This window comes from Haliotis asinina, chromosome 2 (assembly GCF_037392515.1).
Source record: "Haliotis asinina isolate JCU_RB_2024 chromosome 2, JCU_Hal_asi_v2, whole genome shotgun sequence".
In the NCBI taxonomy this organism is placed as follows: domain Eukaryota; kingdom Metazoa; phylum Mollusca; class Gastropoda; order Lepetellida; family Haliotidae; genus Haliotis; species Haliotis asinina.
Window position 1 is genome coordinate 89,039,349 of NC_090281.1, and position 26,739 is coordinate 89,066,087.

The 26,739-nt window shown below is 40.2% G+C and overlaps 2 protein-coding genes across 2 annotated transcripts; one reads left to right on the plus strand and one right to left on the minus strand.

Annotated features, from left to right (window-relative positions):
- Window positions 1–1,113: 1,113 nt before the first annotated feature.
- On the minus strand, window positions 1,114–10,786 carry LOC137274543 (mitochondrial import inner membrane translocase subunit Tim16-like). The gene is made up of 4 exons (XM_067807786.1): window positions 10,687–10,786; window positions 6,427–6,600; window positions 4,463–4,585; window positions 1,114–3,205 (listed from the first exon to the last, which is right to left on the minus strand). The coding sequence occupies exons 1-4, from the start codon at window positions 10,687–10,689 to the stop codon at window positions 3,131–3,133; spliced, it is 375 nt and encodes a 124-aa protein (XP_067663887.1). The 5' UTR covers window positions 10,690–10,786; the 3' UTR covers window positions 1,114–3,130.
- Window positions 10,787–11,023: 237 nt separating this feature from the next.
- Window positions 11,024–25,038, plus strand: LOC137274549 (leucine-rich repeat-containing protein 59-like). The gene is made up of 7 exons (XM_067807801.1): window positions 11,024–11,204; window positions 20,299–20,358; window positions 20,917–21,180; window positions 22,972–23,044; window positions 23,220–23,372; window positions 23,977–24,030; window positions 24,693–25,038. Exons 1-7 carry the CDS (start codon window positions 11,115–11,117, stop codon window positions 24,938–24,940), a joined length of 942 nt encoding a protein of 313 aa, XP_067663902.1. The 5' UTR covers window positions 11,024–11,114; the 3' UTR covers window positions 24,941–25,038.
- Window positions 25,039–26,739: the final 1,701 nt, after the last annotated feature.

The following is a 26,739-nucleotide window of genomic DNA, read 5'->3' on the forward strand; positions in this document are numbered from 1 at the left end:
GCTTCAGTGTCGGCTCCAGACATGGTATTAACAGGCCAATGTCACACAACTGGAACATTACCGAGTATAGTGTCAAACTGAACACACCCTAACAGGAACTGCCTGCAAAGTAGAGTATCCAGATTCATGTGCTGTCACTATATATAGCATCACCATGTTAAAGTGGCATCAGTTTGTATTGACTATAGGGCAAAACCAAGTTATATGACAGCTGTCTAGTATGTCAGTAATAGGACTTTGTGTTTTTCATAAATTATTTCAAGTTATAGTTTATGGTCTGGCATCCATTTTACTCAGAATAAATTACAAAATGGCATTGTTTCCTTTGTATCAAAGCAGAGTGTAGATAATATTCATATATAGTCACGTGTCAGAATATATTTGTTTATATATATGGGTGATGAAATGTGTTGTATGAAGTGCATTGATACATCGGGAGTTGTTGTGATTGAGTGTTGGGTGTTGAATGAATGTTGTTGAATTAAATACTTGTTGATCTCTAATGTTTGTTGTTTTTTTCATTTCCAGAATTTTACATCCTCAGTTATCATGGGAATTGTTTCCTTCCTCTTCCATTTTATATCCTGGTTCTTGAACCATAGCTTTATTTAATATCGGATTTGAATGACTCGACTTCCCATGAAACTTCCAAGTAAATGATTGGATTTTTAAAGAAGCAATGATGATTTCAAAATGAATAAGTTTGTTCTTCATGCTGTGAAATTGTTGGATTATGACTAATTATGGCCTAAAAAGCATCTGGGTGGTCTTTAACTTTCTTTTAAGAGCTGTATGTAAATAATTTCCTTTGAAGTTTTAAATGAAGATCTAAGGTAAATTTCAGTGAAAAAGAGACATTTTCACTTTGTGATTCTCTATGCTCACTTCCTGAATGAGGTGTTGATTCCACTTCGGAAATGCAGTCCTACTAATAGGTAAAGGTTATTTGTGACAATAAGACGGAGATAGGATACCCTTCATAACCAAGGATGAGATCTTGACACAGAAACACTTGAAAAATGAGATATTTGTCCTGCAGAGGTGTTGGTTGCTTCAATCCAAGTCTTCATAACTTTTTCACTCTTAACTCAGCAGCCATGACAAAATGCTCAATGACATCATTCACCGTTTATTCCTTCATGTAAGATGAAATTTGTCTATCCAATGAACATAACATGAACATTCCACGTACTTGTACACTGTACATATTTACAGACAAACTGAAGACAAGGATTACAATGGAATCTATTCAGGAAAACATTATTTGCAACTATTATAGTTAAAACATTTTTAAATATTCATGCTTCCAATATTTGTCTTTCGGTATCTTTTACTGTCAGTACAATATTTGAACAAAACAGCCAGTAACATTACAATTAGGCAAAACAAAACTTGGTTCTTTGAAAATGAACTATTATACTTGAAAAAATCTTCTCAAACAATGTGTATACCTAAGGTGTTTGAAATTCCACACAATCTGACACAAGGCAGACATTGACCCTGCAGCTAATTGCTACGTACGCTGCTTGGCTCACAATCTTCTTGCATTATCCTTTTCATTTTCGGTGGTCCAAGGTTACAAGTGTCTGTGACTGTTGTAAGTCTATGTTGAAGTACAGGAGTTATGGTAGTTCTAGAACTTTGAGAGCTTGGTGAAGCAGGGCCCAGATGGATGAAACTGCATCATGGTGGTTTAAGGGAGCATGCTCTCTTTCTACATCATACATGCACATATTGGCCCACATTCAAAACTAAATCACACCTGAAACCATGTCAACATGAAGTTATAGGTATCTGCCAAGATAAATACTCATAAATACAACCTAAGTGCCACTTATTCACTATTCCCAAAAATAACCCCCAAGTAAAAAATAAGTGGGTCTGAAATTCATATACATATATTTTCAGTGTTCTAGACAGTGCAGTTTATTGCTATCTCAGTGATCTGCGTTTTCTCAGATATGAAACTAAACTGCATACCTCCAGTCTCAGTCTAAGTAAACTTAGTCTCAGTGTTAATTGTTACACTCCACCATTGAGTCTAACAAACCCTAGTAGGTCGCATCAGGTGACCTTTGAACAACCTATGACCGTCCAATCAAATGCGATACGGCAAAAGGAAATTGACCGATCAGACAACGGCTAGTACTTAGGGATCGGATGGACTTTAAAAATATTCAGGTCACTGACATAGATCTCTCCACAAACAAAATTCTGTGTATATAACACAGTTATTTGACTTGCAGTTTATACGCTTTAGGGTTTCTGTTGACATAGCTATTATTTCCGCAAGATGACATCCTTGAATATTGCCAAAACATTATTTTCAGCGTTTGTTTACTCACCGTTGTCATCACCTGGAAGCGGGTGTACGCTAAAAAGCATTCAGAATGTTCCGGTACGAACAAATTCTTCAAGATAAAAAGTTCAAAGGGTATGTGCGAGTGTCCACTTTTGCAATTTGGTAAGCTGTGCTCTGATTAGTCAACCTAAAAGGTTACCTGACGCGACCTCCAATAAAGTTTTGTCAGACTCAGTAGTGGAATGTAACGAAAAGTACTGAGGCTAAGTTTACTTAGACAGTTCCAGTCTGTATTTAGAGTGAGCTCCCTTTGAAACCCGAACCACTTATGGTGTGTATCACCTCCAAATGGGTATCTTAGCATGCATTTCTCAGTTTTACTTTCTTCAGTAACTAAAGTCAGGTAATCAAGTGAACTATTATATAAGGAGACCAGATCTTAACTTGCTGCCAATCAATGTAATCTTGTTGGATAATGTAGAAGCACTTATGCACAAACTTGGACCATAACTGGACCAGAAACAGGCTTCCTGTGTCTTTGGCGCTGAGGATAAAAGTATCAGAAAAAAACTGAAGAACAGAAAGACTTCCTGCATATAAAGTAACCATGGTAACTATATAAGACATGCATCTTAATGATAACTTCATCTTGAGGTTATGTCCTTAAATCCATATAAAACATACTGACTCAATCTCTGAAACATTGTCATCATGGTTGGTTGATCTGCAGCAGGTACATATTTGGCCCTGATTGTAATCTTGGTCATCCAACACTGTGTTATCTTGATCATCCACACAAACACACATACTGTCTATTGGATGGTGACGTCAAGTCTCTTCCTTCTTGTTTTTAGGTTGAGGGTTGCTTAACTCCATGTCAATTCTCTCCTTTGCTCGTATGACCTGAATTTGACAATTCAAAAACTAGTGCTAGTAGTAGCTGGTAATGATACGATTCACTGATGCATCAGCCCATTGCTGGCATGCTTTGAATGATAAGATATATAATTCATTTGATTTGGTATAGATTCACTTTGACATCTATTGATTATTATTTTGATGTTACACTGACATTTTGTCTTAAACATTTTTTGTTATTTTTTGTAATAAAAAGACATTATCAAAAGTGAACTTAACACATCCTTCCTTTTAATTCTGTTTGACATCACATAAGACTAGACTTCATGATGGTTGAGAGTCAGTCTTCCCTTCTCTTGTAATTTCTCAAAAATAATTGGCGACTGGTTAGCTTTGGTATGAGCTTGCCATCAACATAATGGCTGCTTGTTATGAGCAAAATGTCAGAAATGTAGCATCAAGAAACGTATCGTGACCTTATTGAGTGCCTGAGTGACTTTAGCTTTACGCCACACTCAGCAATACTCCAGCTGTATGGCAGCGGTTTGTAAATAATCGAGTCTGTACCAGACAATCCACTGATCAACAGCATGAGCATTGATCTGTGCAATTGGGAACTGATGACATGTGTCAACAAAGTCAGCGAGCCTGGGCACCCGATCCCATTAGTTGCCTCATACAAGCATAGTTGATTGTGACCTCAGTATCGAGATATGTATCGTCCCATGAGGCACCTGTGTCTAGACACCCCTATTTGTGAGTGAATATTTCTGAATTGTTCCCATGTTTGCAGGTTTTAACATGTCAACAATATTGTTAATAATAATCTCTCAAACTGATTACTAATATGAAAATCTTAAGACAATACCCCCAGAACAGTGACATAGTTCCACAGTCAACACAAGTTCAGTCCATTTATCACATGGGCGTTAGTGTTAGCCTAGTGGTTTCACTGTTTGGGCATGATGCCAAGGAACTGTGTTCGATTCACCACATGGGTGCAATGTGTGAAGCCAATTTCTTGTGTGCCCCGCCATGATATTGCGTAAAACCATACATGCAATCACATTTACCACAAGTCAATCAGGTAGCAACACTCTTTCAGAACGCAGGGCCTGTTTTATCAGTTTGTGGAAGTCTAAATGTAAAAACAATTGCCACATAGGCATTAAGTACGTGTTGAAGTATGAACCAGACAAACTAGGGATTCTAGCATGTGTAGTTCCACTTCACATATCACTTTTCATAGTAGTAATCAGTTTCTCATCATACTGACAATCTGTTGTAGGATAGATAGCATACCTTAGACTGTATATAGAATGAGCCTCCCTTGGACTTCTCATTGACGTTAAACAAGTGGTCATATTTACTCTGTATCAATTCTTTGTCTGTGATTTCGGACACATTAAGTATCTGCTTTGCCTCCTGCAATATTCAAGTGAGTGAGTGAACAAGTAGGGTAGTTTCAACATTATTTTCAACAGTACCCCAGTTGTGTTGGGGCATCAGCTCTATGTCAGAGAAAACACGGTCTTAGTCACTTACCACCTTGATGAAACCTGTGAACATACACTATCAGGTTGAATATTCCTTGTAGAAAAGAAATATTTTTTGAACACTGTAGTAAAAAGGTTTGCGAAACTGAAACTATGATTCTATGACTTTTCCACTATGTCTGAGTTGTATATACAGCACTACTTTGCCTGACTGATTCAGCACATTTGGGACATCAAATCTGAAGAGTACATCTCAGACAAAGGACCTGATTTCAACATCTAGCAAATATTATTAGACCTTCACGAATGTCATACTGTAAACACAATATCAACAAAATGAAAAATGCAATACTGGCTTATTTATGAACAGGACAACAAGGATGGAAATACTGAAATGTCATACTAGTGAGGGATATGTACAGAAAAGTACAGTGTGAAATATGTGTTAAACTATGTGTAACTACAGAGTCTACAATCTCAGTGGTTGGACACATAGAAAAAGGACTTTACTGAGGACAGGTAAGTGTAGAAATGAGCAATGTGTTTTCTTTTTCTATGGCCAAAGTGACTTAATTGGAACAGACCATGACTTTATGCAAATTAGAGTGGACTGATACTGTATTACACAGGACTCTTTTTTAATGGCCATTTTAAAATTAAACCTAGCTTAACCTATAAATGATAGCTAACATAAAAATAATAACATTATTACTGGAACTTTTAAGGATGTAACTACCATGGAGTCTCACTATCACTATGAAAAGAAACAGGTAGGAGGGGTTGTCTTAAACGGTGTGTCACGACATGTGTCACAGACAGTGGTGAGGCTTGTGGGTAGAAATATCAGCTGAAATTAGACAATCCTTTAGGGGAATTAAACTGGGGAGGTAAACAGCATATCATAACAATTTACAAGATCCAGTCAACAGGTGGTCATGCCACCTATATATTTTGAGACATTTAATGTGATGGCTGATTTAAGCTTTTCTATGGGTATCATACTCTTTTACATACCTAAACATATACTTTATGAAAGATATCTAAGATGTTAATCAGTAGAGAGACTTATTCAACACACATGAAAAGGCATAAAACATCTTTGAGATGACCCCTTGTGCCTGTGGGCAGCAAATGCGTTTCATGCCAGGTGAGTCGACTGTCCACCATCATACCTCATTGCCACCTATAGTCTGATCTACTGTTTTCAGCAGCTATTTGTATTGTATCTAAGCTTTGCCTGATTTTACGAGTGAACATGCTGTTCTGGGTACCCTGTCACGCATTCCGACAGTACAATATTTCAGTATAACATTATCATGGCAATATGATTCGACCCAAAACAACATTATACTTGTAAGACCAAAAACATTCCCCACTGCAACATTATACCAGATGAAGGGGCAAGAAGTAACATATATTACCATGGATACGCCAACCTCACAGATAAGCCAATGCTCTAACTTGAGCCTTAAAATTGGTATCAAGCTGAGAAGCTGACTCCCCGCGATGAGGGTCGTAACTGCTGCCAACTCTGACCACAAGACAACTGGCACTTACTGTTAAAATTTAAGCATGTTTTTTGAGAAGAGTATCTAATAAAGATTTTACTGACCTATAATGTGGGAACCTGTGTTTGTTTTATTTTTATATCACAGAAATCTAATCTATGTTAAAATATTGGCAGGTCTCAATCAGTTACACAGCTGAAAAGATGTCACTATCCATAGTAAGTGTCATGTATTCAACATCACACCTGTAACGACATGATACCTGTAAAGTCATCCCTGTGGCTGTGTCTGCAGCAGCTCTCCTTGCTCCTTTTCTCCCTCCCCCAGCCCTCTGGGCTGCCTGTTGGCTTGCTGCATATTCCTGCTTCAGTGCACGTGCAAATGCTCGACCAACAACCTGTGTCCCAGCGACCAGGATCTGTGCTAGATACTTGGCCTATAACAAAATATCCGTTAGGATTGGGTTAGAATTGATTTTCAGAAACCCATGATCATTGTAAAAGGTAACTAACAGGATTGGTTGACACAAGCCATTGTATCTAAATGGCGTAGATTGATGTTCGTGCTGTTGATAACAGAATCTGGTCTGGTACAGACTCAGTTATTTACAAATCTCCCCCATACAGCTGGAATATTGCTGAATGTGACATTAAACAAGAACCAACCAACCTATAACAAGAGAAGCATGAGTGAACAGTTTTCATGATGCTTTCCTGAGCAAAGATTAAAAGCAATATTCCAGTTACTCAAAATTTCAAATGAACAATAATCAAACATATTCACAGATTATAGTAGCAGGGTAATGAATCTTCTATGAATCTGACTATCAAGCAATCAGTGCAATAATCATGGTAAGATGTTGATATCTAATCTGCCAAAACAATAAACTAAATATTTGCGGTCTCCTAAAAAGTGCAAATGCTACTCCACAAGAAGTTTTACTGGTCTCAGACAAGCAGGCATATGTTAATTTTTAGCCATGCTTACTAATCTGTTTCATCAATTGTCCCTATTTTCAGTCTTCTGAATGATTTCTCTAATTTTAAGATCTTTATTTGACTTATGATTCATAAAACAGTCTTCCTTACACGTACCTGTATGATTAGCGACTGCAGCCACCACTAGTGTCACTAGTGTCGCTATTTTTAGAATTGTGTATGATTTTGGGCCACGGACAGGCCACCGTTTAAGGTCAAAATATGCATATTTTGAAGATATGTATGTGATATTTCTTGATTGCGCTGTACACATGTTCCGGTGCGCATATTTTGCAAAACTAACATATGTCAGAGAAAGATGAAGAAACGCTAGTAAGTTAAACTTTGCTCTTTTTTTATATGTATGTCAAACACTGTAAAAAAAAATTTCTTTCAAGTATGAGCAAATACGCTCAATACAATCATTCATTTACAAGCATGCAAAGTTTGGTTATTTTAGGAAGTATATAACTTACTGAAATGAGACCTTAAACTTTTCCGGTGTCATTGCTGCGAATCTGCATAGCTCGTCGTTTAGAGTTATCTGCCCTTGATATGAAGTGGGGAAAGTAAGCTAAGGAATTTTCACTGCCAAAGTTTTCATAAATAACACTTTTGTTTATCATGTTTCCTGGATTTTCCTGTGCACGGAACAATTTCAGTGTAGACATAATCGTATTTGAGCAATTAACACTGAACTGAAGGAGAAATAAACAGGAATTTGCCACTCTTGTTTTATTTCCAAATTGCAATTTAGTAACCATGGTAACCTGAGTACATTAATGGATTTTTCGAAGTAAATGCATGTAAACAATCCCTGTGTCTTAGCAAAGACAAGCTTCATTCCATGTTCATTCAGTGTGTTCAAATAGTTGTAATGACTAACGTCCAAATATGTCTACTTTTTAAAGGTCAATTTATTGGAAACCAGAATGAATGTATGTAGAATACTTAAAAATTAGTAAACATGTTATGCATTGCATAAAGGTTTAGTTTTTGAAACCAGAATTATCTTGGTTTTCTTTTGGATGAATTGCATGAACAAAAGTTTCTTGTGGTACAATAGAGTAAAAATTTACACATACAATGTACAAACTGAGGTTTTTGTTCATATCTCTTCTTTATTATGTCCATGACACTTTTTGGTTTTGTTTATTGTCCATGCTTTTCCACTCATCAGTGATGTCAAATATGATGGTTTCTATCTGACTTTTTATGACCTTTTGCTCAGAATCAGATGCCTCTCTGACAGCCAGTATTCATAGCCAGCCCAAGTAGCACTTGCAATAGTTAAGTGTAAGTAGTAACTGTTTCACCATAGCATAGCAAGTCCATTGACATTGTTGTATTTCAAGTTGCTTGAGACTGCTTTAATATATTCTGTAAGAACTAACCCCTCAGTACTAATGTAAACATAAAAATAACAATTAGATAGAGCATCAGAATTTACATCTGGTGTAAATGCCACGTTATGTCCTTGCAGATAGTGCTATAGGTCTTCTGAAACAGTATTTGTCATGACAAAGTAGAACTGATTACATTTTAGGTTTACACTAAAAATGTTGTTAATCTTTTACTTCAGCTGATGGCCTGAAATGCAAGCCACCACACCAAACGTATTTATAGATCACAACCAGTCATCCTTAGTCACTTGTGTGATAGCTTGAAAAGCACAAGATGCCTGTAAATAAAATACAGACATGTTACATATTGGATTGAAGTCGTGTTTTACAGATTCCTACTTGGAGTGTGCCTTGTCTGGAGGAAAATACTGTCGAAGATAAATATGTCCGCCTCTCTCTCTCACAACACATAATGTGTAACACATGATACATGTGTAAAGTAAAGTGTAAAGTATGTTATAAGTCTCATCTCCATGTAGAGTCAAAGAGGATTGCAAAATCGTGGCACCTGCTGCGTAGTAAAATAATTTTGCAGCAGAATTGTTATTCTGTTTATGATAACAAGTAATGCTCTTACAAAGTGTAGCTAGATATTTTGTATGAGTATTTTGTGCTCATCGTGGGACTGAACAAATGTTTGAAAAAAGAATCAAAAGCCCACCCACTTATTAAATACTGGAATCACAAGGGTTTGAAGAACATTGCAAATAATAATGCTTGAAGATGAGATTCACAATGATTCCAAGCTGATGTCATGTGTAGGTATTTTTTAATTTGATGTTAATGGTGCTGGTGTGATCGCCACTGTCTTGTGTAGCTGTTAAATTGTACACTCAAATATTTTCTGAAGATACTTCTGAAACCCATGGGAGACATCCAAGGCAGGTGCTGAAACTGTAAGTTTAGTGAAACTGAAACACTGAAGTGACTGAAAATAACATAGTTTATGTGTTTGATCCTCTTTGTTTGAGGTTTCATTTCAAGTATACTCTGAACAAACGTGTCAAGTCATGTTACATAATTGGATTATGGACAACTTTCAACAATCGTATGAACTATTTACTGCATTGAAAGCAGAGCTGTGACGTACATATAACAAGCAATCATCATGTTTTTTAATATCTTTAAAAACTGCTAAGATTTTCTTATCTGATAAATAATTTTCAAAAATCAAGTACGTGTCTATATTATATAATTTCATCTTGAATGTTAAACACTATTAAAGAGGATTTTTTAGAAGATTTTACTCAAAAGCCTTGGTAAAAGCATCATGGTAAAAATTATATTTTTTTTCCTGAATATTTGTAAAAAGACATGAAAAGGATAAAGAAATCTATTCTAATTTGATATTCACAACATTCAGTCATACTGCGTTCAGAACTGGGTAGAAAGAAATGCAATATGACATTATAAATGACTGTGTGACTTTACAATGCCTTTGTTTTTTATTCATGACAAGATTTTCCCTCAGACACTTGCTTGTAGCTTTAAAGGTTATGAAAAGTTTCGAAAGGAAACTTTAAAGAAACGTGAATCAACATCTACTCAATAGACTGGAACATTTTTTTACATGAAAACTTATATTCCCTTGGAGCAGTCGAGTGGCCCAATTTGGTTTGTGAAATCGATCACATGCGTGGTCTCGGTTGGACCTCTTTGGGCTAAAACACATACATTTTTTGTGAAAAAAACCCATCATTTCTTTACTTCTCAGTGGTTGCTAGATCTAAAAAATAAGCACAAAAATATTCTTTGTATCTCAAAATTGTATCTGCGGTCCCTAGTATGATGATAAAGAGTAACTTAAGTAAAAGGTCACTGATCGAAAACATCAATTACTCGCCTTACCAACAACCACACTGGCAACTGTTGTAGGTGGAAGGCTACCGTTCGCAATGGTTAGTGTTGAGAGTTTTCAAGAAATTCGAAGGCAAGAAAACAATAATATTCTTCTCAGATGGCATGAACGCTACCTATATCAGCAGGATACCATTTTTTCAGACACTGTCGTGAAGTGAAGAAAAGTTGATATTTTAAATCATGGGCAGGTTTACTCACTGCAACTGTGGTGCTCATATCTCAACCACGCTGAACCAGATTATATTCGGCTGCACTAACCGTTGAATCACATGACATACTAACCATTTATCTGCTGTAATACCGCTAGACCTTGCACATGTCCTCTATTGACACCGGAAGCAACGGTGTACCCTCCCGCAGTGAATATTCGTGAATTCCTCACAGTGGATTTTCACGGAAAAGAGGGGTCGCTTGGATGAAATTACGAAAGAGTTTTTTCATATCAACAGCATCATGAGTTAAGATACATGGCAAATCTACACCTAGCCCTTTGCCACTATACGAGTTCTTCGCAGAGTAGAACAGAATTAGAATGTGAAATTAAAATATTTTAGCGTATAATTTTTGAGGGATCACTTCTTTCTTTCCAAAATTTAGCCCGGTTCTTTATTGGTGACAGAACTTCCGGCTTTGCGTGTCACGTTATCAACAGAGAAGAAGTCTGACTCGCCGCTGGTGCAATACGAGGCCGAAAAATATTCACATTCAGCATGCCGAAAGACAATTTGAGAGAATATCTGGATGGGAATGAACTGGATCTTAGCCTCAATAACCTGTCGGTTGTCCCTGTAAAAGAACTGGTAGGAAATACTGACACTTACATGCAGTTGAAAATGAAACGGACGTTTGTTTACTGTATAATTTATAAAACCACTTGGGTTTTTACTTTCAACCGGCTTGGTTTTGATGATATATAGTATGGAGATGGGAAAGAGTTGAATAACCAGGTAGCATGCTCATAAGTGACTTATATCTTGCCTTTGGTGCCCTTGATGCGATGATTAGTTTCACAAATTACTCATTTACAATTAGACGTTAGTGCCTAAACATGATGAATGGATGTTATTATGCAAGTCAGCATAATTCAGTTACACCATCATGGGTATGGCAGCTTGAAAATACTAGCTGTTTGCCATCTAAACCACTCTTTACAGCATAGGCAATGTTCCAGGTTTTAGATTTTGACTTTTAATCATCTTGTGCCATCAAATGAAGCCATTTGAAACTGGTTAGTTAACCTGAAGTTCACTAAGGGCTATATACTGGGACAGGTCGAAGTATCCCCTAGTTATCTGAGAAGCATTGTCAGAGCCAACCTGGGTAATGGTGATAGCTATATTAAGTTTAGTGTTTATTCCATTTTGTGACAGTTATCCCGGTCATGGCAACTGAAATCAAAAAGAAAAAGATGATTGGTTATATATTTGATTATATGCTCCAAATGCTTATTTTAGCCACATCAGCAGAGACCATTGCCATCTTTTTCTCATTTTTTTTGGTTAACATTGCATGTTTGAAGCCCGATGTGTTCGCATAGAAAGGTGTTCCATCACCTTTACCATTATTTGAAGTTCAGTTCTCCTTCACTGCTCGAGTTATGCCAAGTTCAACATATGTCATATTTGGGATTTCACTTTCTTAGTAAAGTACAAATGCTAGTACTTTTTTCGGTTGAGTCCCATCCGGGATTCGAACCCGCACCCTCAAAGTCAGGCACCTAATCGCCAGCACACAAAGTCAGCCGCCTAGCCCGCTCAGCCACCGCGACTTCCACAAAAAAATGAAAGTCGGACAACTGGTAGTCTAGACTGCGTACTTTGTGTACCCCTCTGATGAGTGTAAATTGGCACGGCTCCCACGGCCGAAAGCTATGATTACACGATGCCATTTAGAAAGTGGTCAAATGCAACATATGTCATATTTGGGATTTCACTTTCTTAGTAAAGTACAAATGCTAGTACTTTTTTCGGTTGAGTCCCATCCGGGATTCGAACCCGCACCCTCAAAGTCAGGCACCTAATCGCCAGCACACAAAGTCAGCCGCCTAGCCCGCTCAGCCACCGCGACTTCCACAAAAAATGAAAGTCGGACAACTGGTAGTCTAGACTGCGTACTTTGTGTACCCCTCTAATGAGTGTAAATTGGCACGGCTCCCACGGCCGAAAGCTATGATTACACGATGCCATTTAGAAAGTGGTCAAATGCAACATATGTCATATTTGGGATTTCACTTTCTTAGTAAAGTACAAATGCTAGTACTTTTTTCGGTTGAGTCCCATCCGGGATTCGAACCCGCACCCTCAAAGTCAGGCACCTAATCGCCAGCACACAAAGTCAGCCGCCTAGCCCGCTCAGCCACCGCGACTTCCACAAAAAATGAAAGTCGGACAACTGGTAGTCTAGACTGCGTACTTTGTGTACCCCTCTGATGAGTGTAAATTGGCACGGCTCCCACGGCCGAAAGCTATGATTACACGATGCCATTTAGAAAGTGGTCAAATGCAACATATGTCATATTTGGGATTTCACTTTCTTAGTAAAGTACAAATGCTAGTACTTTTTTCGGTTGAGTCCCATCCGGGATTCGAACCCGCACCCTCAAAGTCAGGCACCTAATCGCCAGCACACAAAGTCAGCCGCCTAGCCCGCTCAGCCACCGCGACTTCCACAAAAAATGAAAGTCGGACAACTGGTAGTCTAGACTGCGTACTTTGTGTACCCCTCTGATGAGTGTAAATTGGCACGGCTCCCACGGCCGAAAGCTATGATTACACGATGCCATTTAGAAAGTGGTCAAATGCAACATATGTCATATTTGGGATTTCACTTTCTTAGTAAAGTACAAATGTTAGTACTTTTTCCGGTTGAGTCCCATCCGGGATTCGAACCCGCACCCTCAAAGTCAGGCACCTAATCGCCAGCACACAAAGTCAGCCGCCTAGCCCGCTCAGCCACCGCGACTTCCACAAAAAAATGAAAGTCGGACAACTGGTAGTCTAGACTGCGTACTTTGTGTACCCCTCTGATGAGTGTAAATTGGCACGGCTCCCACGGCCGAAAGCTATGATTACACGATGCCATTTAGAAAGTGGTCAAATGCAACATATGTCATATTTGGGATTTCACTTTCTTAGTAAAGTACAAATGCTAGTACTTTTTTCGGTTGAGTCCCATCCGGGATTCGAACCCGCACCCTCAAAGTCAGGCACCTAATCGCCAGCACACAAATGGGACTCAACCGAAAAAAGTACTAGCATTTGTACTTTACTAAGAAAGTGAAATCCCAAATATGACATATGTTGCATTTGACCACTTTCTAAATGGCATCGTGTAATCATAGCTTTCGGCCGTGGGAGCCGTGCCAATTTACACTCATCAGAGGGGTACACAAAGTACGCAGTCTAGACTACCAGTTGTCCGACTTTCATTTTTTGTGGAAGTCGCGGTGGCTGAGCGGGCTAGGCGGCTGACTTTGTGTGCTGGCGATTAGGTGCCTGACTTTGAGGGTGCGGGTTCGAATCCCGGATGGGACTCAACCGAAAAAAGTACTAGCATTTGTACTTTACTAAGAAAGTGAAATCCCAAATATGACATATGTTGCATTTGACCACTTTCTAAATGGCATCGTGTAATCATAGCTTTCGGCCGTGGGAGCCGTGCCAATTTACACTCATCAGAGGGGTACACAAAGTACGCAGTCTAGACTACCAGTTGTCCGACTTTCATTTTTTGTGGAAGTCGCGGTGGCTGAGCGGGCTAGGCGGCTGACTTTGTGTGCTGGCGATTAGGTGCCTGACTTTGAGGGTGCGGGTTCGAATCCCGGATGGGACTCAACCGAAAAAAGTACTAGCATTTGTACTTTACTAAGAAAATGAAATCCCAAATATGACATATGTTGCATTTGACCACTTTCTAAATGGCATCGTGTAATCATAGCTTTCGGCCGTGGGAGCCGTGCCAATTTACACTCATCAGAGGGGTACACAAAGTACGCAGTCTAGACTACCAGTTGTCCGACTTTCATTTTTTGTGGAAGTCGCGGTGGCTGAGCGGGCTAGGCGGCTGACTTTGTGTGCTGGCGATTAGGTGCCTGACTTTGAGGGTGCGGGTTCGAATCCCGGATGGGACTCAACCGAAAAAAGTACTAGCATTTGTACTTTACTAAGAAAGTGAAATCCCAAATATGACATATGTTGCATTTGACCACTTTCTAAATGGCATCGTGTAATCATAGCTTTCGGCCGTGGGAGCCGTGCCAATTTACACTCATCAGAGGGGTACACAAAGTACGCAGTCTAGACTACCAGTTGTCCGACTTTCATTTTTTGTGGAAGTCGCGGTGGCTGAGCGGGCTAGGCGGCTGACTTTGTGTGCTGGCGATTAGGTGCCTGACTTTGAGGGTGCGGGTTCGAATCCCGGATGGGACTCAACCGAAAAAAGTACTAGCATTTGTACTTTACTAAGAAAGTGAAATCCCAAATATGACATATGTTGCATTTGACCACTTTCTAAATGGCATCGTGTAATCATAGCTTTCGGCCGTGGGAGCCGTGCCAATTTACACTCATCAGAGGGGTACACAAAGTACGCAGTCTAGACTACCAGTTGTCTGACTTTCATTTTTTGTGGAAGTCGCGGTGGCTGAGCGGGCTAGGCGGCTGACTTTGTGTGCTGGCGATTAGGTGCCTGACTTTGAGGGTGCGGGTTCGAATCCCGGATGGGACTCAACCGAAAAAAGTACTAGCATTTGTACTTTACTAAGAAAATGAAATCCCAAATATGACATATGTTGCATTTGACCACTTTCTAAATGGCATCGTGTAATCATAGCTTTCGGCCGTGGGAGCCGTGCCAATTTACACTCATCAGAGGGGTACACAAAGTACGCAGTCTAGACTACCAGTTGTCCGACTTTCATTTTTTGTGGAAGTCGCGGTGGCTGAGCGGGCTAGGCGGCTGACTTTGTGTGCTGGCGATTAGGTGCCTGACTTTGAGGGTGCGGGTTCGAATCCCGGATGGGACTCAACCGAAAAAAGTACTAGCATTTGTACTTTACTAAGAAAGTGAAATCCCAAATATGACATATGTTGCATTTGACCACTTTCTAAATGGCATCGTGTAATCATAGCTTTCGGCCGTGGGAGCCGTGCCAATTTACACTCATCAGAGGGGTACACAAAGTACGCAGTCTAGACTACCAGTTGTCCGACTTTCATTTTTTGTGGAAGTCGCGGTGGCTGAGCGGGCTAGGCGGCTGACTTTGTGTGCTGGCGATTAGGTGCCTGACTTTGAGGGTGCGGGTTCGAATCCCGGATGGGACTCAACCGAAAAAAGTACTAGCATTTGTACTTTACTAAGAAAGTGAAATCCCAAATATGACATATGTTGCATTTGACCACTTTCTAAATGGCATCGTGTAATCATAGCTTTCGGCCGTGGGAGCCGTGCCAATTTACACTCATCAGAGGGGTACACAAAGTACGCAGTCTAGACTACCAGTTGTCCGACTTTCATTTTTTGTGGAAGTCGCGGTGGCTGAGCGGGCTAGGCGGCTGACTTTGTGTGCTGGCGATTAGGTGCCTGACTTTGAGGGTGCGGGTTCGAATCCCGGATGGGACTCAACCGAAAAAAGTACTAGCATTTGTACTTTACTAAGAAAGTGAAATCCCAAATATGACATATGTTGCATTTGACCACTTTCTAAATGGCATCGTGTAATCATAGCTTTAGGCCGTGGGAGCCGTGCCAATTTACACTCATCAGAGGGGTACACAAAGTACGCAGTCTAGACTACCAGTTGTCCGACTTTCATTTTTTGTGGAAGTCGCGGTGGCTGAGCGGGCTAGGCGGCTGACTTTGTGTGCTGGCGATTAGGTGCCTGACTTTGAGGGTGCGGGTTCGAATCCCGGATGGGACTCAACCGAAAAAAGTACTAGCATTTGTACTTTACTAAGAAAGTGAAATCCCAAATATGACATATGTTGCATTTGACCACTTTCTAAATGGCATCGTGTAATCATAGCTTTCGGCCGTGGGAGCCGTGCCAATTTACACTCATCAGAGGGGTACACAAAGTACGCAGTCTAGACTACCAGTTGTCCGACTTTCATTTTTTGTGGAAGTCGCGGTGGCTGAGCGGGCTAGGCGGCTGACTTTGTGTGCTGGCGATTAGGTGCCTGACTTTGAAGGTGCGGGTTCGAATCCCGGATGGGACTCAACCGAAAAAAGTACTAGCATTTGTACTTTACTAAGAAAGTGAAATCCCAAATATGACATATGTTGCATTTGACCACTTTCTAAATGGCATCGTGTAATCATAGCTTTCGGCCGTGGGAGCCGTGCCAATTTACACTCATCAGAGGGGTACACAAAGTACGCAGTCTAGACTACCAGTTGTCCGACTTTCATTTTTTGTGGAAGTCGCGGTGGCTGAGCGGGCTAGGCGGCTGACTTTGTGTGCTGGCGATTAGGTGCCTGACTTTGAGGGTGCGGGTTCGAATCCCGGATGGGACTCAACCGAAAAAAGTACTAGCATTTGTACTTTACTAAGAAAGTGAAATCCCAAATATGACATATGTTGCATTTGACCACTTTCTAAATGGCATCATGTAATCATAGCTTTCGGCCGTGGGAGCCGTGCCAATTTACACTCATCAGAGGGGTACACAAAGTACGCAGTCTAGACTACCAGTTGTCCGACTTTCATTTTTTGTGGAAGTCGCGGTGGCTGAGCGGGCTAGGCGGCTGACTTTGTGTGCTGGCGATTAGGTGCCTGACTTTGAGGGTGCGGGTTCGAATCCCGGATGGGACTCAACCGAAAAAAGTACTAGCATTTGTACTTTACTAAGAAAGTGAAATCCCAAATATGACATATGTTGCATTTGACCACTTTCTAAATGGCATCGTGTAATCATAGCTTTCGGCCGTGGGAGCCGTGCCAATTTACACTCATTAGAGGGGTACACAAAGTACGCAGTCTAGACTACCAGTTGTCCGACTTTCATTTTTTGTGGAAGTCGCGGTGGCTGAGCGGGCTAGGCGGCTGACTTTGTGTGCTGGCGATTAGGTGCCTGACTTTGAGGGTGCGGGTTCGAATCCCGGATGGGACTCAACCGAAAAAAGTACTAGCATTTGTACTTTACTAAGAAAGTGAAATCCCAAATATGACATATGTTGCATTTGACCACTTTCTAAATGGCATCGTGTAATCATAGCTTTCGGCCGTGGGAGCCGTGCCAATTTACACTCATCAGAGGGGTACACAAAGTACGCAGTCTAGACTACCAGTTGTCCGACTTTCATTTTTTGTGGAAGTCGCGGTGGCTGAGCGGGCTAGGCGGCTGACTTTGTGTGCTGGCGATTAGGTGCCTGACTTTGAGGGTGCGGGTTCGAATCCCGGATGGGACTCAACCGAAAAAAGTACTAGCATTTGTACTTTACTAAGAAAGTGAAATCCCAAATATGACATATGTTGCATTTGACCACTTTCTAAATGGCATCGTGTAATCATAGCTTTCGGCCGTGGGAGCCGTGCCAATTTACACTCATTAGAGGGGTACACAAAGTACGCAGTCTAGACTACCAGTTGTCCGACTTTCATTTTTTGTGGAAGTCGTGGTGGCTGAGCGGGCTAGGCGGCTGACTTTGTGTGCTGGCGATTAGGTGCCTGACTTTGAGGGTGCGGGTTCGAATCCCGGATGGGACTCAACCGAAAAAAGTACTAGCATTTGTACTTTACTAAGAAAGTGAAATCCCAAATATGACATATGTTGCATTTGACCACTTTCTAAATGGCATCGTGTAATCATAGCTTTCGGCCGTGGGAGCCGTGCCAATTTACACTCATCAGAGGGGTACACAAAGTACGCAGTCTAGACTACCAGTTGTCCGACTTTCATTTTTTTGTGGAAGTCGCGGTGGCTGAGCGGGCTAGGCGGCTGACTTTGTGTGCTGGCGATTAGGTGCCTGACTTTGAGGGTGCGGGTTCGAATCCCGGATGGGACTCAACCGAAAAAAGTACTAGCATTTGTACTTTACTAAGAAAGTGAAATCCCAAATATGACATATGTTGCATTTGACCACTTTCTAAATGGCATCGTGTAATCATAGCTTTCGGCCGTGGGAGCCGTGCCAATTTACACTCATCAGAGGGGTACACAAAGTACGCAGTCTAGACTACCAGTTGTCCGACTTTCATTTTTTTGTGGAAGTCGCGGTGGCTGAGCGGGCTAGGCGGCTGACTTTGTGTGCTGGCGATTAGGTGCCTGACTTTGAGGGTGCGGGTTCGAATCCCGGATGGGACTCAACCGGAAAAAGTACTAACATTTGTACTTTACTAAGAAAGTGAAATCCCAAATATGACATATGTTGCATTTGACCACTTTCTAAATGGCATCGTGTAATCATAGCTTTCGGCCGTGGGAGCCGTGCCAATTTACACTCATCAGAGGGGTACACAAAGTACGCAGTCTAGACTACCAGTTGTCCGACTTTCATTTTTTGTGGAAGTCGCGGTGGCTGAGCGGGCTAGGCGGCTGACTTTGTGTGCTGGCGATTAGGTGCCTGACTTTGAGGGTGCGGGTTCGAATCCCGGATGGGACTCAACCGAAAAAAGTACTAGCATTTGTACTTTACTAAGAAAGTGAAATCCCAAATATGACATATGTTGCATTTGACCACTTTCTAAATGGCATCGTGTAATCATAGCTTTCGGCCGTGGGAGCCGTGCCAATTTACACTCATCAGAGGGGTACACAAAGTACACAGTCTAGACTACCAGTTGTCCGACTTTCATTTTTTGTGGAAGTCGCGGTGGCTGAGCGGGCTAGGCGGCTGACTTTGTGTGCTGGCGATTAGGTGCCTGACTTTGAGGGTGCGGGTTCGAATCCCGGATGGGACTCAACCGAAAAAAGTACTAGCATTTGTACTTTACTAAGAAAGTGAAATCCCAAATATGACATATGTTGCATTTGACCACTTTCTAAATGGCATCGTGTAATCATAGCTTTCGGCCGTGGGAGCCGTGCCAATTTACACTCATCAGAGGGGTACACAAAGTACGCAGTCTAGACTACCAGTTGTCCGACTTTCATTTTTTGTGGAAGTCGCGGTAGCTGAGCGGGCTAGGCGGCTGACTTTGTGTGCTGGCGATTAGGTGCCTGACTTTGAGGGTGCGGGTTCGAATCCCGGATGGGACTCAACCGAAAAAAGTACTAGCATTTGTACTTTACTAAGAAAGTGAAATCCCAAATATGACATATGTTGCATTTGACCATTTTCTAAATGGCATCGTGTAATCATAGCTTTCGGCCGTGGGAGCCGTGCCAATTTACACTCATCAGAGGGGTACACAAAGTACGCAGTCTAGACTACCAGTTGTCCGACTTTCATTTTTTGTGGAAGTCGCGGTGGCTGAGCGGGCTAGGCGGCTGACTTTGTGTGCTGGCGATTAGGTGCCTGACTTTGAGGGTGCGGGTTCGAATCCCGGATGGGACTCAACCGAAAAAAGTACTAGCATTTGTACTTTACTAAGAAAGTGAAATCCCAAATATGACATATGTTGCATTTGACCACTTTCTAAATGGCATCGTGTAATCTTATGCCAAGTTGGATTTGTTTTTCTGATTTGTAGGATTTGGATCACAATATGTTTTGTCTATGAGCATATTATGATAGTATATTTGCTTCCATATACGTTGAAAATTTCAAGGATTTGTTACTTTCTTCAAAAGATATGAAAAACAAAATAACTGGTTATTGTGCTTTTCAGGTTTTAGGTTCAGTCGGGACACTGTTCAGTCTGTGAAGCACTTGCTTACTTGGTGTAGACCCTCCATCACTTACATTGAATGCGTGAACCATATATTCATCTATGCAAACATTGTTTCATTGTAGAGTGCTATACCCAAAGCCACACATCTGGATTTATCCTGCAATGTATTGACGTCATTACCAGTGAGTAATCCATTTGCAACTCATCAGTATGTTGAAGTTTTTTTTTTTTTCAGTATGATCCTGATTATTATGTATGTTCCGTACTTTCACTTGTGTCAGACTATTTCCATGATCTGATGGGTAGAGCTTCACTTTGAACCAAATCCGTATCATAAGACATGTGATGACCCTTGTTACCAGATGTGGCCATCCTAAAAACGTTGGTATGCATTTGTTATCATGGTGTCTTTTATGGTGTCCATGATCAACCGACTTATGTGATTCAATATTGTTTTGAAAATATTAATACAGATGCCAAGGCAAGATCAGTGCTGATAAGGGACAGTGTTTCGTAGCATATTGCTGAGATAGTGTTTCAGTACCCATTGCTGAAAATATTTTCAGTGGCTATTGCGTTGATAGTCTCAAGGCCAGTAATATATTTTGTGTGACTGAGATAGTTTCCCAAACCAATTACGTAGACAATGTTCAAGGACTATCCATATGTCATCATGTTTGTGTGAATTTACTCGAAGTTGAATCATGAGATTATGTTTTAATTATTTCAACATGTTCAAGGATCCCTTCTGCAACCTGACCCATTTGATCAAGATTGACCTCAGCAAGAACACACTGACCTCTCTACCAACCCGGTTTGGCAATCTGACCCACCTGCAACACTTGGACCTGCTGGGCAATCAGCTGACCATCCTCCCCCTCAGCTTCTTCAACCTTCAGAAACTGAAATGGCTGGACCTAAAGGACAATCCCCTTGACCCTGGTTTGAAACAAGCAGCTGGGGACTGCTTGGATGAAACACAGTGTCGCAAGTGTGCTAAAAATGTAGGTTATCAATAATTGTCATTATTTTAGATATACTTCACATTAGAGTTGTGACGATTAATCGATACACAAGTTATCGCGATACGATACATCGATACGGTTGTCGTGTATCGATTCAACACGATACTTACATACTTAGGAGTCTACGAAAACACCGCCTCCCCTTCTATTTAGATTTTCGTGGAAAATATTGCCATGGGCATGCGCCGTCGGAGATAATTTACACAAATTTATTTTGTTATCTATGCAAAAAAGCCAGTTGTGCCAATATTGATCCCTGCTGTTCCATTTTTTTGTGGAAAACACTACTTTACTAACACACGCTAAACATTTTTAATAAAATGTCTTTCATGATGACATGTTTTATTTTTCTTGGGAGAAGAATACCTTCCCTGAAATGATAACATAACAGCACATTATTTCCAGTACTTTTATTTTTCTGTATACAAGGACAAAATATCGTGATACATATCGTATCGTATGTATCGGACTACCAGTATTATGATGCGTATCATATCGTGGCATGGGCGTATCGTCACAACTCTACTTCACATCCAGGTGTATTGTGTTCCAAAGTAAAGTACCTTGTCATGACTAATTTTCCACTTGCCCTGATTTTAGGACACAATGTGTGATGTTAATATTTACTGGACTATTTATCGAAGAGTGATAACTTCACTCTCTACTAGCTTCATTATGAGCAGATATGAAATGAAATCCAAGATTATTTGCAGTTTGAAACCATAAGTGGAAGTTATCTAGTAGTTCACGGACAAGTAAGATACCATTATTTGATTGCCAGAAATGAAAACTGACTTGTCCCAGGCATTGGGTGATGGGATTTTTGAATCCCTGACATCTCTTGAGTGTGTGTTGGGATATCTAAGTGGTTAAAGTGAGTGAGTTGGATTTTATGTTGCTTTTAGCAATATCATGGTAGGGATGCTCAAAATGGACTTCACTAATTGTACCCATGTGGGGAATCAAACCCTGGTCTTTGTAGCAATGAGAAGATGCTTTAGCTGCAAGGGTACCCCTCTTTGCGGTTTGTTCATCATGCCAAAGACCCAGGTTTGATTTAACACTTAATGCTAAGCCCATTTCTCGTGTCCCAAGTCTTGATATATTTGTTGGACTAGTTGACTAAACCTGTCCCAGTCTCACCTTTTTGTCTGGAATCTGAGATCATTATGTGCCCTGTAACTCAGAGCTTGTTGAAATATATTCATGTTTGTATTTTTTGTCAGTGTCAGTTTTAATTGAAATTTCAGTGTTATAAATAAAGCATGACAGTAATAGGCTCCTTGTTTTAGCCCCTGGTGAAAAATGTAGCTAGCTGGTCCCTGAATTCAAACAATATAGGAGTGGACTGCAGTCTTCAAGGCATTTAATAACACATCAAAGCTATCAGTTACCTCCAGAATATAACTTGTTTTTAGAGAGAAATCTTTAAGGGTGTAACCGTCCTCCATCATCCAGGAGGAATATGAAAGTCAACTGGTTATAAGACTGTAGTCCTGTGATCACTGTCTGTTGGTCCAGAATGTCAGTAACATCTTGTTTTTATCGTAATCAAGGTTTTGACGTGATTCGTGTTGGTTGTAGTCATTATTATACTCCCAACTTCATCAAATGTAATAGTTTTGAAGCAAACATGCAATATCAGTTTGAGTAATTGATTGGAATGAGAAAATAGTGAAGGAACATCTCGGCTGCCACTGAACTGAAAGTGACCTTAAGTGACTGCCAAACCTTCATGATGTGTGTATGATGGTATATTGTTCCTTACAGGTTCTGTTGTACATGAGACAAGTCAACTCAGATGCTGAGAGGCGAAAACAGAAACAGTTACAGGAGGCTAGAGGTGAGGTGCAAGGTTTTCACTCACCATTGTCACCTAGAAAAGTTACAAAAATGGTCGATTTCAGTTCTTTCTTCTGATTGGTCCTGACATACCTGAGGGCTCTGCACCAAGGATGAACACAGACATTGTGATACCTCCTACTGTTGACTGTATGAAGATGTTCTTGTTTCTTCAGAAAAAGAAGCTGCAGAGAAGCTGAAGGAAGAGGAAGAACTAAAGAAGAAGAAGGCTGAAAAACAAGCAGAGAAAGAACGAAGGAGGAAAGAACACCAGGCCCGGAAAGCCCAGGAGAGGAAAGAGAAGATGGAGGAAGAAGGGGCGAAATATGGTGAGAACTGTGACACATCAGTCAAACACAGTGACTTGGATGATTGTGTCATTGTACCTAGTGGAATGTTCCTTGTTGTGGCAGTCATCAGTGTGTCTGGTCCAGATATGATCATCAATAGACTGCTGTCATATGGCTGGAATACTGCTGAGTGAAGAGTTGATAACTTTAGTTTTATTACCTTGACAACAATTTGGGTAACACCAGGACATGGTCGCAGCTTACTGATGTAAGAACACAAATTGTGATGGTAATATAGATAAGAACATGAGCAACATAATAATCATTGAAACTGGGAAAGCTAATAGCGATGTCATCGGTGTCTCCTTGGCTTCTTTTGAAAATACAACTGCTTGCTTTGTTAGTGATCACTTTGTTAGTGAGGAGCTTGAGGGCCATATGTTTTCAAAACAAATAGTCATGGGCTGTGATATGTCTTGCTGAAAAGTAGAAAATATCAACTTAACAAACATGAGTACAGAATGCAAATAGTATCACACTTAAAGTGCAGTGTTTTTGATTGTATCCTGATCATTCCATCCCTTGTGTAGCATGTACATCACTTTCTTAGCACTGTGTCACATGTTTCTGTCTTTTCTTTCAGAAGAAAATGAAGTTCGTGAAAATGGTGTCAACAAAACCAAGGAGAAAACAAAAGGTATGTACTGTGTTTAGTTGAAGAGACTGCATTTCTCTGAAAACATTTTGAACAGGACTTTTTGGTTTCAATAGCATGTTGTTAGAAGGAAAGTAAAGAAAGTACCCTTTTCTGGATCTGCATTTTGTAACTCAAGTGGAAGAGGTTGTAATGTGTTCCCACAGCCTTTCATGCATACACCTTCCTCTTGTGTGACAGAATATGTTCTGTGATTTGGCATACATTTCCTGAATAGGAGAAATAGCAGTTTACATGATCTGGGTATTGAGGATGTTTTTAATTTTAGCTGCAGGCTAAATAGTTCATAGACCCACGATGTCTTACTGAAGCTGATAGTGGTATCATTTGTATCAATTCTCTGCTGAATTTGATAACTTGATGATGGAGGTCGACCTCCCAGACCCTTGGTGTTTCTGAAACTGTTTGTTAGCTCAGTGGTGGTAACAATCATTAATACTCTGAATTTTGAGTGCATGTCTTCGAATTATCAGCTATGTGTAATGCACATGTTTCATTTTTGTTTTTGTTAAACTTCAGTGGACTAGCAATAAAAGTCTCAACTTGTAATTTACTAGTAATCATGAACTGTGATGCTGCAAGAGTGTCTATCTCCTGAAGATATTTCATCACTGGCAGTTACATAGGTTCTTTTTCTGTTACAGAAGGGGGCTGCCTAGGACAATGTTGTTTCTTCTTCTTTTCAATGATGGTGTTGTTGCTTGCTGTCATGGTTGGAGTACAGTTCTATTGCAGTCAGAATGAGGCTCAGCAATATTGCAAAACATACTACCAACCTGCAAAGAATTTTACACAGCAACACTACAGATGTTCAAGAGACTTTGTTATAAATCTTTTAGAAACCAAGTTTGGTAAAAACGCTGTAACAGACTTCATGACCAGATCAATGTAATGGCAATACCCATGTGTATTAATCCACAGCATTCTTTCACCAAATGTGCCACATTCATAGAATGATTATATCAGTAAAAACAGTCTTGTTTGATCTGATTGTGAATCATGAGATTTTATTCCGAATGTGTGTGTTGTGTGTCGGGAAAGTGTTGATATGGTCCATCCCATTAGAGGAAAATGCCTCTGTTCACCCAGCAGTAAATGGGTACCAGGTGGGATGAGCTTGCCATGACTGTTCAACTTCTAGCACCTAGGCATTATGGTGCATATGGGTCCATTGACCGGGGTAATAATGTCAGCACTTTGAACATATACATTATGTACAGAATATGGCACTATACCCATTATTAATAGAGGCAAAAAAAAATTGGGGGATCAGCTGGTCACAATGACTGTATAACTGTAAGAAGATGACAACACCAGTTGTGGTGGATGTACCTATTTTGGATGAGAGTGTAATGTTATTGCTGCTGGTTTTAATAGCCTGAGGTCTTGTCCACCATATTTGTCATCTGCTTGTGTGTCTCTTGTTTAAAGTTTGCTCATACATCTGATCTTTGCAGTCAGCCATTTATATTCAGTTTTGAACTCTCATTGTTCCATCTATCATTAATTAGATTTCATATTTAAGTCTTCAAATCATTATTTTAGCCAAAATGTGAGGTCAACTAATGTTTCTATATTTGAAACAAACTATTCAAGGCATCTCTGAGTATTAATTGCTGACTGGTAAAGTAAACAAAGGAGGGGAAACCTAATAAAATGATGTGTGGCAAGGTGTTGGTAGTGACACAGCTGATAATGTCCTGGGTGCTTAGAGAACTGTCTGAGGCTTATTAAATCTGTATGCAACAAATGTCAGAGATTGGTAGTGACACAGCTGATAATGTCCTGGGTGCTTAGAGAACCATCTGAGGCTTATTAAATCTGTATGCAACAAATGTCAGAGATTGGTAGTGACACAGCTGATAATGTCCTGGGTGCTTAGAGAACTGTCTGAGGCTTATTAAATCAGTATGCAACAAATGTCAGAGATTGGATGTGGCATGGCTGATAATGTCCTGGGTGCTTAGAGAACTGTCTGAGGCTTATTAAATCAGTATGCAACAAATGTCAGGGATTGGATGTGGCATGGCTGATAATGTCCTGGGTGCTTAGAGAACTGTCTGAGGCTTATTAAATCTGTATGCAACAAATGTCAGAGATTGGATGTGGCATGGCTGATAATGTCCTGGGTGCTTAGAGAACTGTCTGAGGCTTATTAAATCAGTATGCAACAAATGTCAGGGATTGGATGGTTTGAGAGCAAGCCTGGTTTGAAGGTCATTGAAACATAGTGTGTGGGTTACTAGTCAAACATACATACCCTTTGGCTGCTTCCTGTAAAATAGCCATGGAAATAAGAAACATTTCTGTGAAAGCCTTAGGAACATTGGTTTCAGGTTGGGAGCAGGTTGGTAGACATGGCCAATATGGTGTTTAATTTAAATATGGTCAGAGGGTATGACACATGTTTGCATTAATATGGCAGGGGTAGGATAAGATAAGATAAGATAAGATAAGATATAACTATTTTTTTCCTGGATCAAAAATGGCCTCAAAATGAATTTACTAAATTCACAAAAGTATACACAATAATTACATGCACAAAATGAATGCTGATGATAATTAACCACATAGGTAGGCTAGATGAGTCGTTATTGCATACCTGTTCCAAGACATGTTGACAAATACTGGATGGTATGAAGGACTTCATGCTTTGTTTGTTTTAAGAGAAGTACCGGTAATCGAAAACTG

Coding starts and splice junctions, on each gene's coding strand:
- LOC137274543 (XM_067807786.1), bottom strand. Junction 4,586..6,426: donor CCACAGGGATGACTTTACAG/GTATCATGTCGT, acceptor TGAATATTGCAG/GAGGCAAAGCAGATACTTAA. Junction 3,206..4,462: donor CATTCTATATACAGTCTAAG/GTATGCTATCTA, acceptor TGTCAAATTCAG/GTCATACGAGCAAAGGAGAG.
- LOC137274549 (XM_067807801.1), top strand. CDS start 11,115: ATGCCGAAAGACAATTTGAGAGAATATCTGGATGGGAATGAACTGGAT. Junction 20,359..20,916: donor ATGTATTGACGTCATTACCA/GTGAGTAATCCA, acceptor AACATGTTCAAG/GATCCCTTCTGCAACCTGAC. Junction 23,373..23,976: donor GGAAGAAGGGGCGAAATATG/GTGAGAACTGTG, acceptor CTTTTCTTTCAG/AAGAAAATGAAGTTCGTGAA.